Source organism: Paroedura picta, chromosome 5 (genome assembly GCF_049243985.1).
Source record: "Paroedura picta isolate Pp20150507F chromosome 5, Ppicta_v3.0, whole genome shotgun sequence".
Taxonomy (NCBI): Eukaryota; Metazoa; Chordata; class Lepidosauria; order Squamata; family Gekkonidae; genus Paroedura; species Paroedura picta.
Genome location: NC_135373.1, coordinates 21,169,167 through 21,182,406, shown reverse-complemented (window position 1 = coordinate 21,182,406; position 13,240 = coordinate 21,169,167). Strand labels below are relative to the sequence as shown.

The 13,240-nt window shown below is 43.7% G+C and overlaps 1 protein-coding gene across 7 annotated transcripts; it reads right to left on the bottom strand.

Moving 5' to 3' along the window:
* Positions 1-102: 102 nt before the first annotated feature.
* On the bottom strand, positions 103-13,198 carry LOC143837271 (sialic acid-binding Ig-like lectin 13). Of its 7 annotated transcripts, none has more exons than XM_077336895.1 (8): positions 12,826-12,916; positions 12,107-12,174; positions 10,558-10,710; positions 5,694-6,119; positions 2,277-2,579; positions 894-947; positions 454-517; positions 103-289 (listed from the first exon to the last, which is right to left on the bottom strand). In XM_077336895.1, coding segments are annotated over exons 2-8 (1,080 nt in total). In that variant the 5' UTR covers positions 12,108-12,174; positions 12,826-12,916; the 3' UTR covers positions 103-210. The 7 variants fall into 7 exon arrangements, with proteins under 7 accessions (XP_077193010.1, XP_077193006.1, XP_077193007.1 ...); XM_077336891.1 differs by lacking the exon at positions 12,826-12,916 and adding an exon at positions 12,570-12,641; XM_077336892.1 differs by lacking the exon at positions 12,826-12,916 and adding an exon at positions 12,570-12,641 and having other exon boundaries at positions 454-514.
* Positions 13,199-13,240: the final 42 nt, after the last annotated feature.

Below are 13,240 nucleotides of genomic sequence, written 5' to 3'. Positions count from 1 at the left end.
CAGCCGCCTCAGGTGCTCGCCTCTTTCCCGCCTCACAGCCTCCCTTCATTCGTTTGACTGAACATTGTACACTGATGTTGGCATTCTGCTTTCCTGTTAACATGGTTTTTAATATCACTTTATTTTTTTAAAAACTCTTATGAGATGTTCTTGCATTCCGTGAACAAAGGAACAGTGCTAGACCCATCTGGTCGGCATCATCCTCATCTCCTACTCCCCTCTCAATGATAGCTCCCTCCAGTTGAACAGCCAAAAGATCGAGAGAAACAGCAGGAAACAAAACACAAGCCTGCAATTTTAAGAGAAAAAAAGAGTCATTAGCCACAAAGGCTGCACATGCCTGAAGGTTTATGGCAGATCTGGAGAAATTCTTATTGCAATGTTGGTTTGTCTTTCATTGCTATTCAGCTTTTCAGCCAAAGGACCCAACAGGATGGGCAGGGGAGTACTTACTTGAAAAGGTACAGGACAATCAGGAAGAGGGTCACCGAAGTAAAAAAAAACTCCTTGGGGCCTGCTGTAATGAGAAAACATTGACCCGGTGACATTTGTGCACTGTTGCTGACGTCCGTGTCAGCCCTTTGAATGTGAATGTGAATCCCTCTTCAAATCATATCCTCCATGATTTGAATGTTTCTGACCTCCCTCGGGGCTTTGTTAAAGTCATTCTATTGAAATGGTTTAATGAGTTCATCGTGGCAACCTGTGAAATTTATTTTTGGGAATGTTGATATATTGTTGTCACTGTTAATGTATAACATTCTATATGTATCCCACAATTGAATGAATGAATGAATGAATGTTCCCAGTGAAAAACATTGGGGAATCATAGCTTGGGGGGGGGGCTTGGGTGGGTAAGGGTTTGCGGAAGTATGTAGAGCAACACATCTCACCCAGATGCCAGTGTGGTACATTCGCCATCATCGTCTTGCCTGAATCAGACAGATCTGAAACAGAAATAGGAGAATGTTGAGGACACTGGGAAGGGGAGCTGGAAGGAATAAGAGGAGGGGAGACAGATACAGATCTGGTGGGAAAAGAAATGGTGACCTTTCATGGAGAAAGATAAGACGGGAGCTCCAAGACAGCTCAAACGTCAACAAAATTCATTTCTGCCAGGAGCATTTGTGAATCAGAGCTCATTTCCTCAGATCCACAGAGTCTACGTTCATTGCTGGTAGTGGAAAATGCAGCTAAGTCATTGGTGATTGAGAGTGACCTCAGGATTTTCAAGGTAAGAGAAGTTCAGAGATGGTTTGCCACTGCGTGTTTCTGTGTCACGCCCTTGGGATTCCTTGCAGGTTTCCCATCCAAATACAAATCATGCGAACTCTGAGTGCATCAGCCTAGCCTGGGCTACCTCCACATCCAATAAGCAGATACATGTATACGAAAGGCAATATAAAACATGTCAGACTTTCTGTCTTTTAGCAAGAGCTCCTCCAGCAGGCATTTGCTTGAGGCTAACCAACCTAACAACATCCACTGCCCCCCCACACACACACCCTCCTTACACGACTGAATCTGACCTACCTAAGGGTCGCTGAGGGTTACTGAAGAAGAGGATTGGTTCTTACATGCCGTTTTTCTCTACCCGAAGGAGTCTCAAAGCGGCTTACATTTGCCTTCCCTTTCCTCTCCCCACAACAGACCCCCTGTGAGGGAGATGGGGCTGAGAGAGCCCTGATATTACTAAAGAAGAAGAGAATTGGTCCTGATATGCTGCTTTTCTCTACCCGAAGGAGTCTCAAAGCGGCTTACGTTTGCCTTCCCTTTCCTCTCCCCACATCAGACACCCTATGAGGGAGGTGGAGCTGGGAGAGCCCTGATATCACTGCTCGGTCAGAACAGCTTTATCAGTGCTGTGGACAGCCCAAGGTCACCCAGCTGGCTGCATGTGGGGGAGGAGTGGGGAATCAAACCCGGCTTGCCAGACTAGAAGTCCACACTCCTAACCACTACACCAGGGGTAGTCAAACTGCGGCCCTCCAGATGTCCATGGACTACAATTCCCAGGAGCCCCTGCCAGCAAATGCTGGCAGGGGCTCCTGGGAATTGTAATCCATGGACATCTGGAGGGCCGCAGTTTGACTACCCCTGCACTACACCAAGCTGTATTTTTCTTGTTTTACCTTCCAGCATTCCCTACCATGATAATTCCAGTAAAATAGTATTTTTATATACTTCAATACTGCCTTGTCTGGTCTCATCGTTTCTACATTAACTCTGGCACTTTTACACAAAAGACACCCAACAAAATGAAGGAAGCTACTCACCAGAAACGTCCAGAAAGATGGTGTTCGAAACTCGTTTTCTTATATTCGGGTACCAGACCCGGCAGGTGAGCCATTTGCCCTGGTCTTCCGTGGACGGCGTGAAGACTAAGTCGGAGCCATAGGTCCAGCTCCCATTGCTGTGCTGCTGACTCCATGGAAATGTTCTATAGTCCAACAGAACAGTGGTCCACAAAATTTTCATCTTCATCTTAAAGCAGGGCCCTGGTGCCAAGCAGGTAAAAACAACTTCCTTCCCATGAAGCACTGCAGAGTTATTCCGAATCTGTGGTTTTTCCGTCAATTCTGAGCAAAGTGGAAAGAAGAAAAAAAAATCCCCAGACGGGAATTAAAGGAAAGTACACTGGGGACTGACTGGGAGCAGGATATGATAAGTATTATGGGTGATATATCTATGGATGAGGCTAGTTTAGGGCATAGATCTGGTGGGCCACCCCACAGAAGACACTCATTACCAATTCTGTGACATCCCATGTGGTGATCAGTTATTGCATTACTGATGCCCTCTAGGTGGGAGTACCATCATAGGATGAGGTAAGAAGAAGAAGAAGAAGAAGAAGAAGAAGAAGAAGAAGAAGAAGAAGAAGAAGAAGAAGAAGAAGAAGAAGAAGAAGAAGAAGAAGAAGAAGAAGAAGAAGAAGAAGAAGAAGAAGAAGAAGAAGAAGAAGAAGAAGAAGAAGAAGAAGAAGAAGAAGAAGAAGAAGAAGAAGAAGAAGAAGAAGAAGAAGAAGAAGAAGAAGAAGAAGAAGAAGAAGAAGAAGAAGAAGAAGAAGAAGAAGAAGAAGAAGAAGAAGAAGAAGAAGCAGCAGCAGCAGCAGCAGCAGCAGCAGCAGCAGCAGCAGCAGCAGCAGCAGCAGCAGCAGCAGCAGCAGCAGCAGCGTTGGTTCTTATATGCCGTTTCTCTCTACCCAAAAAACGGCTTACAATCTCCTTCCCTTTTCTCTCCCCACAACAGGCACCCTGTGAGTTGGGTGAGGTTGAGAGAGCCCTGATATTCCTGCTTGGTCAGAACAGTTTTATCAGTGCCGTGGGGAGCCCAAGGTCACCCAGCTGGTTGCATGTGGGGAAGTGCAGAATCAAACCCGGCTCGCCAGATTAGAAGTCCACACTCCTAACCATGACACCAAACTGGCTCTCAGTTATTTTACCGCCATGTTGCTATTATGTTGTGTATTTCAATTGGGTTTTAATGGGGCTTTTATTGATTTTTTTTTATTGGAATCTATTTTGTAACCTGCCACAAGCCGGTTTGCTAGGAGTGGTGGCCAATAAGTCAACAATCAGTCAGTCAGTCAGTCAGTCAGTCAATCTTTTCTATTTGAGTTTCAACTCCACTTTACTCCTCAATACAGACCCAACATGGATTACAACACTGTTCTCCTCTCTCCCACTTTATCTTAACAACCACAACTTCATTAAAGTAGAACAAATTTAGAGTCCAGTGGCACCTTTAAGACCAACAGCCCAACGCTGTATATTAATTTACCCTCACACTCTGCCTATAAGTATGAACTGATTACTTCCAATCCATGACATTGTCTCTGAGGAAGTGTGCGTGATGGAAGCTCAGACATTGAATAAAACTTTGTTGGTCTTGGTGTAGTGGTTAAGAGTGCAGACTCTATTCTGGCGAGTCGGGTTTGATTCCCCACTCCTCCATATGCAGCCAGCTGGGTGACCTGGGGCTTGCCACAGCACTGATAAAGCTGTTCTGATCGAATAGTAATATCAGGACTATCTCAGCCCCACCTCTCTCACGGGTGTCTTTTGTGGGAAGAGGAGAGGGAAGGTGCATATAAGAACCAACTCTTCTTCAGGAATATCAGGGCTCTCTCAACCTCACCGACTTCATAGGGTGTCTGTTGTGGGGAGAGGAAAGGGAAGGCGACTGTAAGCCGCTTTGAGAATCCTTTGGGTAGAGAAAAGCGGCACATAAGAACCAATTATCTTCTTCTAAAGGTGCCCCTGGACTCTAAATGTGTTCTGCTGATTCAGACCAATAAGGCTACCCACTTGAATCTTTGTTAAAGTAGGTCAGGCTCAGAGAATGTGATCAACCCACAAGAAGCCAAGAACTCCAAGGTCACCAGTCTATGAGTCTAATTCAACAGTGGAATGGGTTGCCTAAGGAGGTGGGTAGCTCCCCCTCCCTGGCGGTCTTCAAGCAGTGGCCAGATAAACCCTTGTCCTGGATGCTTTAGGCTGATCCTGCATTGGGCAAGGGGTTGGACAAGATGGCCTATCTGGCCCCTTCCAACTCTATGGTTCTATGATTCTAGAATGCCTGATCACAGAGTTGAGAGGGGCCCTATAGGCTAGCGAACCCCAACCTGTGGGCTGCGGACCACATGTGGTCCTTCGACTAATTGCCCGAAGGACGTCTTCTCCCCCCGGCCCTTTACTTCATCCCCCCTGGCCCTTTAAAACACACTTCGGGTGTCATTGCCTCCCATCACTCCCAGATGGGACTATCTCGTTGCAGAGAAACAAGCTCAGGGTTCCCATTGATTTGTCATTGTCATGAGTTAAAATTTCCAGGAAAATAAAATGTTCCTTATGTTCATTGTTGTCGCGTGTCTGTATCTTATTTTGAAGGGATGTTTAAACATTACCATAGCGATCAGAGAGCGTTAGGGCAGTGGTTGAGAGTAGAGGAGTAAACTACCCCCCCCACCGGGCCTCAGTAAAATGCGTTGAGTGGTCCCCGGTGAATGGTCCCCGGCGATAAAGAGGTTGGGGACCACTGCTATAGGCCATCTAGTCCAATCCATTGCTTCATGCAGGATCAGCTTAAATATGTTTGCACATTGGCTTGTTCCCAAAGCTTTCACGTGCAAGCACACCTCCTCAGATACACACCATCTGTATCTGACGGAGTATGCATGCACACAAAAGCTTATCCCTTGAATAAAACTTTGTTGTTCTTAAAGGGGCCATTGGGCTCAAGGTTTGTCCTGCTGCTTCAGGCAAACACGGCTAATACCCCTGAATCCCCTTTGACATTGTTTAGCTGAGGGCCCTGACTAGCTCTTTTTCTGTTCAGAGACACATCTTCTATGATCATTTTGGTCAAATGCAGCACCTGCCCCTTTCTATTTCTGGCCAAATCCCCATGGGCTGAGCCCCGTTTCCCCCACTCAAAGAATGATGCAGCGGGAAGAAGAAGTACAAGTGCTTTGCCTATCTGGTTTCTGAAAGCCTCCCAAAAGATACACGTTCTTGAGTAGGGAGGCTTTGTTCCTGCATTAGGAGATGAGAAACGGGTATTTCAAACACGACCAGGATGTGGGACAAGAAGTACGAAGCACTTGAGCTTCCTGTTTCAATCTAAGGTTTCCATCTCATCAGCACAAGAGACCACTAAATATTCAGGAAATAAATAAACAGCAAAAGCCTTGCCTTTCACAAGAACTTTAAGGGGCCACCTAGTTCTGCTGTTCTCCATATTGTAGCCATACATCCTCTCGTTGGTCTCAAACCGAAAGTAGTACTCTCCTTCGTCCTCCGGTTTGGCATCGAGGATGCTGAAGGAGCAATTGCCCTTTTTCAGCTCGCCCATTAATCGAAAACGGCCCTTCACGGACTTCTGCATGACTGCCCGCTTGTCGTTGGTGGTCACAAGATAACCCGGAACGGTGAAGTAGGTCTTGCGGGTGACAAAATACTGAAGGTATCTGTCATTTTTCTTGAACCAGTAACCGTAGGGTACCTCGGAGTCCTTCATGCTGGAAGTGAAACTGCAGGGAATGTGAACGCAGAGGCCACGCTGAACGGAGACAGAGGAAGGAACCTTCAGTTTGTATTCCGACTCCTGGCTGAGCAAACCTGTCGGAGAAGACAGGCGTTAGCTGGCATGAGGCAGAGGGGTGGTGAAGCTCTGTTTTGCTTTGGCCCTTCTACAGGTAGAACTGTACTTTAGAGCAGAGGTAGTCAACCAGTGGTCCTCCATATGTTCATGGACTACGTCCCATGAGCCCCTGCCAGCGTTTGCCTGCCAGCGTATTCCATCCCTCCAGGGCAAGAGAGAACAACTCTGCTCCATCCTCTACATGGCAGCCTTTTAAATACTTGAAGATGGTTATCAGATCCCCTCTCAGTAGTCTCCTCTCCAGACTAAACAGGCCAAGCTTCCCCAACATTTCCTCAGACGTCTTGGTCTCCAAACCCCTTGCCATCTTTGTTGCCCACCTCTGGCCACGCTCCAGTTTGTCTACATCCCTCTTCAACTGGGGTGCCCAAAAACTATTTATGGGAAGCGTGGCACGTTCAGAAGGACCGGTGTTGCATGGAGGGAATGGTGTATTTCTGGCTCAAATTCTGTCTGATGATAGGTGTCATGTGCTTCTTGGGTTGGTCTGCAATTCCACAGGTAGAGGAATCTGCTTGATTAATGTTTGTTGTCTGAGAGCCAAATTTCGGATGGGGAGATGGACCTTGAATAGATGTTACATCCTGGGGATTTAAAAGTTTGAGGCATAGCTAGTTGAGTCCTTTTGATATTGCTAGTTCTTCTTCTGGAAGAATCACAAGAGTTGATTAGACCTTAACCAGTTTAACCAGGCCTGCAAGATGCAGCTGTCCCACCAGACCTATAGTCGAGGCCCTGATCAAGGAATATTGACCTCACTGCTGTGCTAGAGTGAAGATCTGCCCTCTGCCCAGCTTAAATTAGTTTACTGCAGCTGTTATATAATATTATAGGTATGTTTGTGATTTTATTGTACCATTTTATACTGATAGATTGTCTATTTTGTGCTGTTAGCTGCCTGGAGCTTTTTAGTAGTCAAGTCAGATTTTATTGCATGTAGCCATAGGCCATTGCAATACAAAAGGAAAATATAAAAGGATTTAAAACATTTCAAATCAGTAATAAAAAGAATGTGCAATCTCAGACAGCAATCACTTAACATCATAAAAACATTTCCAGACTACATATGTCCACCTGTCTGGGTACTTGCTCTCTACAGCACCACTCTGGCCCTTCTTTGCTGCAAGGGCAAATAATGACATTTTGTTATAAACAAATGAATTAGTATCTGCTAACAAAAACAAAGCCTCTTGTGGTGCAGAGTGGTAAGACAGCCGTCTGAAAGCTTTGCCCATGAGGCTGGGAGTTCGATCCCAGCAGCCGGCTCAAGGTTGACTCAGCCTTCCATCCTTCCGAGGTCGGTAAAATGAGTACCCAGCTTGCTTGCTGGGGGGTAAACGGTAATGACTGGGGAAGGCACTGGCAAACCACCCCGTATTGAGTCTGCCATGAAAACGCTGGAGGGCGTCACCCCAAGGGTCAGACATGACTCGGTGCTTGCACAGGGGATACCTTTAACTTTTACGTTTAACAAAAACACAAGTTTTTCCTGGTCGGATTTATCATTTAGCCCATCAAGTAGGAGCTTTTTAGTAAGGGCAGGCTACAAAAATAAACATTTACAGTATTTGCTGGCGTATAAGACTACGTTCCCCCCCTGAAAAACATGCCTCCAAATGGGGGGGTCGTCCTATACGCCGGGTGCACTTCAGTTGGGATAGACTTAGCTGCCCATAATGGCCCATAGTACTGTAATGTAATGTAACAAACTCTATATTTTGAGTGGAAATGTTGGGGGGTCATCTTATACGCCCAGTCGCCTTATACGCCGGCAAATACGGTATTTATAAGAAACTGCAGTCCATGGGATGGGAGTGGGGAATCAGGAGAGGTAACTTCCTAGAAGGTTCCAGTAAGAACATGTCCTGATTGGATTGTCATCATCACCTGATACCAGCTGGCCAAAAAACTATAATTGGACTAAGGACCTGGAGGGGGAAAAAAAGCCATATTGGATTCTCATGAACTAAAAGCCTGGATATGCTTATATTGAAACAGACAGCAACGTAGAGGATGCAAGCTACGGACTTTGACTTTGGGACTTTATAGTGCACCATCTAATGCAGGTTTCAAATGTGTTAGATAGTTAAGCTAGGGTTTTTTTTTTCTTTTGCTGTATGATTTTAGAGTTGTATGCCGCCTAGAAATAAATCTATTTCTGAAAATTATTCAACAACAACAACAACAACCTTTATTGGCATAAAAATAAAACAAAGAATCCAGTCAATTAGTTCTTAAATTCACGCAGCTTAATTGCCATTTGTAAGAATTTGGCCACTTTATCAATTGTATCTGGATCCTGATTGGAGAGAAGGAACTGTACCTTACATTTATCAGAGTAGGCAATACAGTTAACTAGGAGTGGGTCTAGAGCTTTAGCCCGAATGGCATTGTATATAGGGCAGTAAAAAAAAACGTGCTGTATGGTTTCTATAGAGCCTTGTTTACATGGGCAGTGTCTCTGTATGTAAGGGATCTTCTGGAATCTCCCCGCCATGACTGCTGATGGGAGAATGTTAAACCTAGCAAGCATAAAAGCCCTGCGTTGTTGGGGAATAACAAGATGGGAAAAATAGAATGCTAATTTATCAGGTGCTGGAGAGATACCCAGGAAAAGTGGGGAGCACGTTTTTCTAGCTGCTTCATTCAATGTTTGAAATTCGACATCTAATATTCTGCGTTTTATAGTTTTATATATTGATGTTGCAGGTGCTAGGGCCAGTGAATCCAAAGAGATGCCAAGCATTTGGATTTTCCGCTCAATATAATTAAACCAGTTGGAAGTCTGTAGTTCTGAGAGCATTAGAGAAGTGAAACTGGCGGAATCAGAGTTAAAGACTAATCGCAGCCAAAACTTAATAGTAAGCAGCCAAGCCCTGGTCTCCAGCAGTCTTAGGTTTGTTTCCAAACAGAGAGCAGCATAAGGTACACAATTTGGGATGCCCAGAATTCCTCGCAAAAAGGAAGATTGAATGCTTTCAACTGCATTGTTGAAAGCACTTATCCATAGAGGGATTCCATAGAGGAGCTGAGAGCATGACTTAGCATTAAAAACTTTGAGAGCTGCTGGTACAAATTGGTTACCCTTGGTGTAAAAGAAGCGGGCGACAGCCTGAGCGCTGTTCCTTGCAGTGTTTATTATGTACTTCCGGTGTACAGTCCAACTCGCATTGTAATGAAAGTGTACACCCAGGTATTTAAAATGCCTAACTTGCTCAATGATGTTCCCTTGGATGTTCCAGCTAAAAGGTTTCCATGACTTTGCAAAGACTAGCACTTTGGACTTCTCATAATTCAGTGTGAGTCTATTAGATTCACAATATGTAAAGCATTGATGGAGGAGGCGCTTTAGTCCAACTCGTGAACAAGACATAATGACAGCATCATCAGCATAAAGTAAAAGTGGAGTATGTAGAGAGCCGAGTTTAGGGCAATGGCCATCTACAGTAAATAGCGATGGAGCTAAATCATTTAGAAAAAGGTTAAATAAAAAGGGTGCTAGTATACAGCCCTGTTTAACACCCTTATTAATTATGATTTTTGGTGATAGTTTCTCTTGGGGGTTAAGTCTTACCTGACAGCTTGTATGTGAGTATAGTTTCCTTATTAGGAAAAGTAACCTTTTATCTATATTCAGATCAGCCAACTTATTCCATAGCAAGTCCCTGGGGATGGAGTCAAATGCTCCCTTAAGATCCAAAAAAGCCGCAAAAAATTTGGCTCTGTTTTTACTGCTATATTTATTAACTAAGTGAGTCAGGGTGGCACAGTGGTCTAGGGTGGACTTTCCTGCACAAAACCCAATTTGTTCAGGGCCAAGGATCTTATTTTCAGAGATCCATTTGAGGAGGTTGTTTAATAGCTGTTTGGCATAAAGTTTTCCTATGACAGAAAGGAGACTGATTGGTCTATAGTTTTCTGGTAGAGTAGAATCTTTATTCTGAAAATTATTCAAAAATCTTCATATATTTTTACAAGGATTGTTTTCTTGTGTGTACTGGTTCTGAGAACCCATAGGGGTTCGGGTTCAAACTCCTTGATCAACCAACAAGATACAGAGCCCAAGGCCTTCCCTGACATTAGTCTCAAGCACTGGCTTTCAGGGTTTTACTGTCTCTGATTATGGAGGGCCTCCTTTTAAACCCCATCTACCTCTACTGACAGTGAATGTCACCAATGAATTATTCACTAAACGAAAAAGCACTTCCTTTTGTCTATCCTGAATTTATCACCCACATACCTCATTGGGTTCCTCTGATTTCTCACATCACAGGAGAACAAGTGTTCTATGCACCATGTGCAATTTTAGAAACCTCTATCGTGTCCCTCTCCACAACTTGCTGTTTTTATATAATTTCCCCCCAGAATTTTCTCATCTCTGCACCTCACACCTACCTTTGAAAAGACAGGCAAAGATCAAGACTGTCAGAGCTGCTGAGGAAGAGGCTGAATTCTGCATCTTCCAGGGGGGATCTATGAGCAGCTGGCTTCTCCTGCTCCCAAGCATCTTCTTGAAACCACAAGAAGTTTCTTTCTTGGGCAGAAACACTATAGTGGAGAAAATAAGTGAAGAAGTCCCAGTTCAATCTCACATCTGTTTAGAAACTGATTGAATGTAGGAGGGTGACCATCTTTCGTCTTAGGGTACATCCAGGTAGGGTTGCCAGCTCTAAATTGGGAAATAGCTGGAGACTTTGAGGGTCGAGCTGAGAGTGGCCAGGATTTTGGGAGGGGAGAGACCTCAGAGGACTATAATGCTATAGAGTCTACCCTGCAAAGCAGCCATTTTCTCCAAGGTAACTGATCTCTTTAATCTGGAGATGAGCTATAATTCCAAGGAATCCTCAAGCCCCACCTGGAGGCCAGCATCCCTGCGTCTATATAAGTATACTGTTAAGGTTAAACCTGGCATGGGGTTTATGTCATCCATCAGAAATTGCTCATTCTTCTGAACTGCTAGTAGAGTTGATCAGACTTCAAAATGCACACAGGCTATAATTGCCACGTGGCTGATTTGAATCACAGCATTTTAAAATGTCTGTAAAATGCCATCATCATCCTTGAGTTGTACACGAGGACACAATCATGTTTGCTTTGGCTCTTCTATGGCTATTTTAAGTAGAAGCCCTCTTGAGTTGATCTTCCATGACAAAAAGGTATAGAGACACAATTTACCTGCCCCAGGGTGCAATGCTTTTGGGAAGTGGGTCTTTTTCTTGCCACTGTGGTGCATTCACACACCTATCAGGGTCCCTGCGGCTTTTCTATTATCTTTCCCACACTTGCTTTGTTGCAAAGCTTTGGGAAAGGCTGTTGTAAATCCCGATAGATCATGTTAATGCTTTATTTATTGATGACCTTATTTACATCCACCTTTCTGACTGAAAAGCAGATTACATAGCATAAGTCAAATGAAATCAACATGATGGCTCATCCAGTAAATAGGGCAATACGGTTTGGATCAAGAACATTTGGTCATTTGGATCAAGAACATTTGGTCATTAAAAGGGTGCCATATGGAGCAGAATTGTTCTCTCTTGCCCCAGAGGGACAGACCGGAACCAATGAATTAACCAAATTAATTCAAAAGAAATTCTGTCTAAACCTCAGGAAGAAGTTCCTGACAGTTAGAGCGGTTTCTCAGTGGAATAGGCTTCCTTGGGAGGTGGTGGATTCTCCATCTTTGGAAAATTTTAAACAGTGGCTAGACAGCCTTGGTGGGCATATCTGGGGAGGCTCTTTGAGGGCCCAGTAGTTGTCAAATCAACTGGCCTCAACCAAATGCCTAGTGGAAGAGCTCCATTTTGCAGGCCCTGCAAAATTAGTGAAAAGGTTGCTCCCCTAATAGGAATGATTGATGCTATGGCCTCACACTCTCACTGGACCAAATGGTATTTTCCTCTAAATTTAACTAACCATGGCTAGTAAATGTACAGGCTCTTACTTGGGAGTAAGTCCCATTGACTTCGGTGAGACCGATTGCTGAATTCATAGGCGCAAGTTGCAGAAATACTATTTAGTGAATATTAAACAATCTTAGTTATTTAAAGTATGTAAAAGTGTGCCTTTTCCCCAGGCATCTAGGACTCAGAGTTGTTGAAAGGTAAAACTGTTTACGGAAAAATAAAAATCAAAGTAAATACAAATATAAATAAAATAAATATAACAATTTATCTGCAAAAAAAATTCCCCCCACCTCAGTAAGAATCTAATTACAATGCAGAGGCAGTGTTTAACTTAATTTTAATACCTAAATTAACTGTATTGGATTGCTATTTATTGAATATTGCAACATTTAGTGTAACTATTTTTAATTTAATCTTTCCTTCCCTGAGCTAACAAAGGAAGGGCAAAATGTAAGAATAAAAGTATTATTAATAACATAATTGTATATAAATTGTATATACCCAATAATGAAAGCAAAATCATTGTATAACATATATGAATATGTATTTTTTCAAGATTATATATAATTTAAACCTTGTATAAGCCTAATTTTATTCTTATATTCTTTTGTGTGTGTGTGTATATATATATATATATATATATATATATATATATATATATATATATATATATATATATATATATATATATATATATATATACACACACACACACACACAAGAATATATGAATAAAATTAGGCTTCTGAAAAGCAACCTTTTATTTATGCATTTGCAGCAACAAAACTCCTTTCGTCATCTCCTCTACCGGCTTTCCTCATCCAACCTACAAGGACACGACCACGCGGTGACGTCATTAGAAATCCGTTACCATAGTTGCGAGGGTAACGTACGGTTGCTACGGCAACACTTCCCCGTCGCTCTTCTTTCTCCCCTGCCTCCCCGGATGCCACGAAGCCTTTTCCGCCCTGTGATTCGAAAGCGAGCTTGTCTCTCACCGTTCTGATCCATTTTCGAACGGAGGAGGCGGGATTAAGGTGTATCCAATCGCACTTCAGTAGCGGGGCGGGGCGTTCAGGCGGAGTTTTGAGAGCCGTCTGGCGGACTTGATAGGCTCGCAGGCATTGAACGTGGCCAATCGCGGCGTCGAAGGCCGGGGATTCAGCCAATTG

Coding starts and splice junctions, on each gene's coding strand:
- LOC143837271 (XM_077336891.1), bottom strand. CDS start 12,601: ATGTTATACAATGATTTTGCTTTCATTATTGG. Junction 10,711..12,106: donor TCAATGGGACTTACTCCCAA/GTAAGAGCCTGT, acceptor TCTCCACTATAG/TGTTTCTGCCCAAGAAAGAA. Junction 518..893: donor TGTACCACACTGGCATCTGG/GTGAGATGTGTT, acceptor TTCTCATTACAG/CAGGCCCCAAGGAGTTTTTT.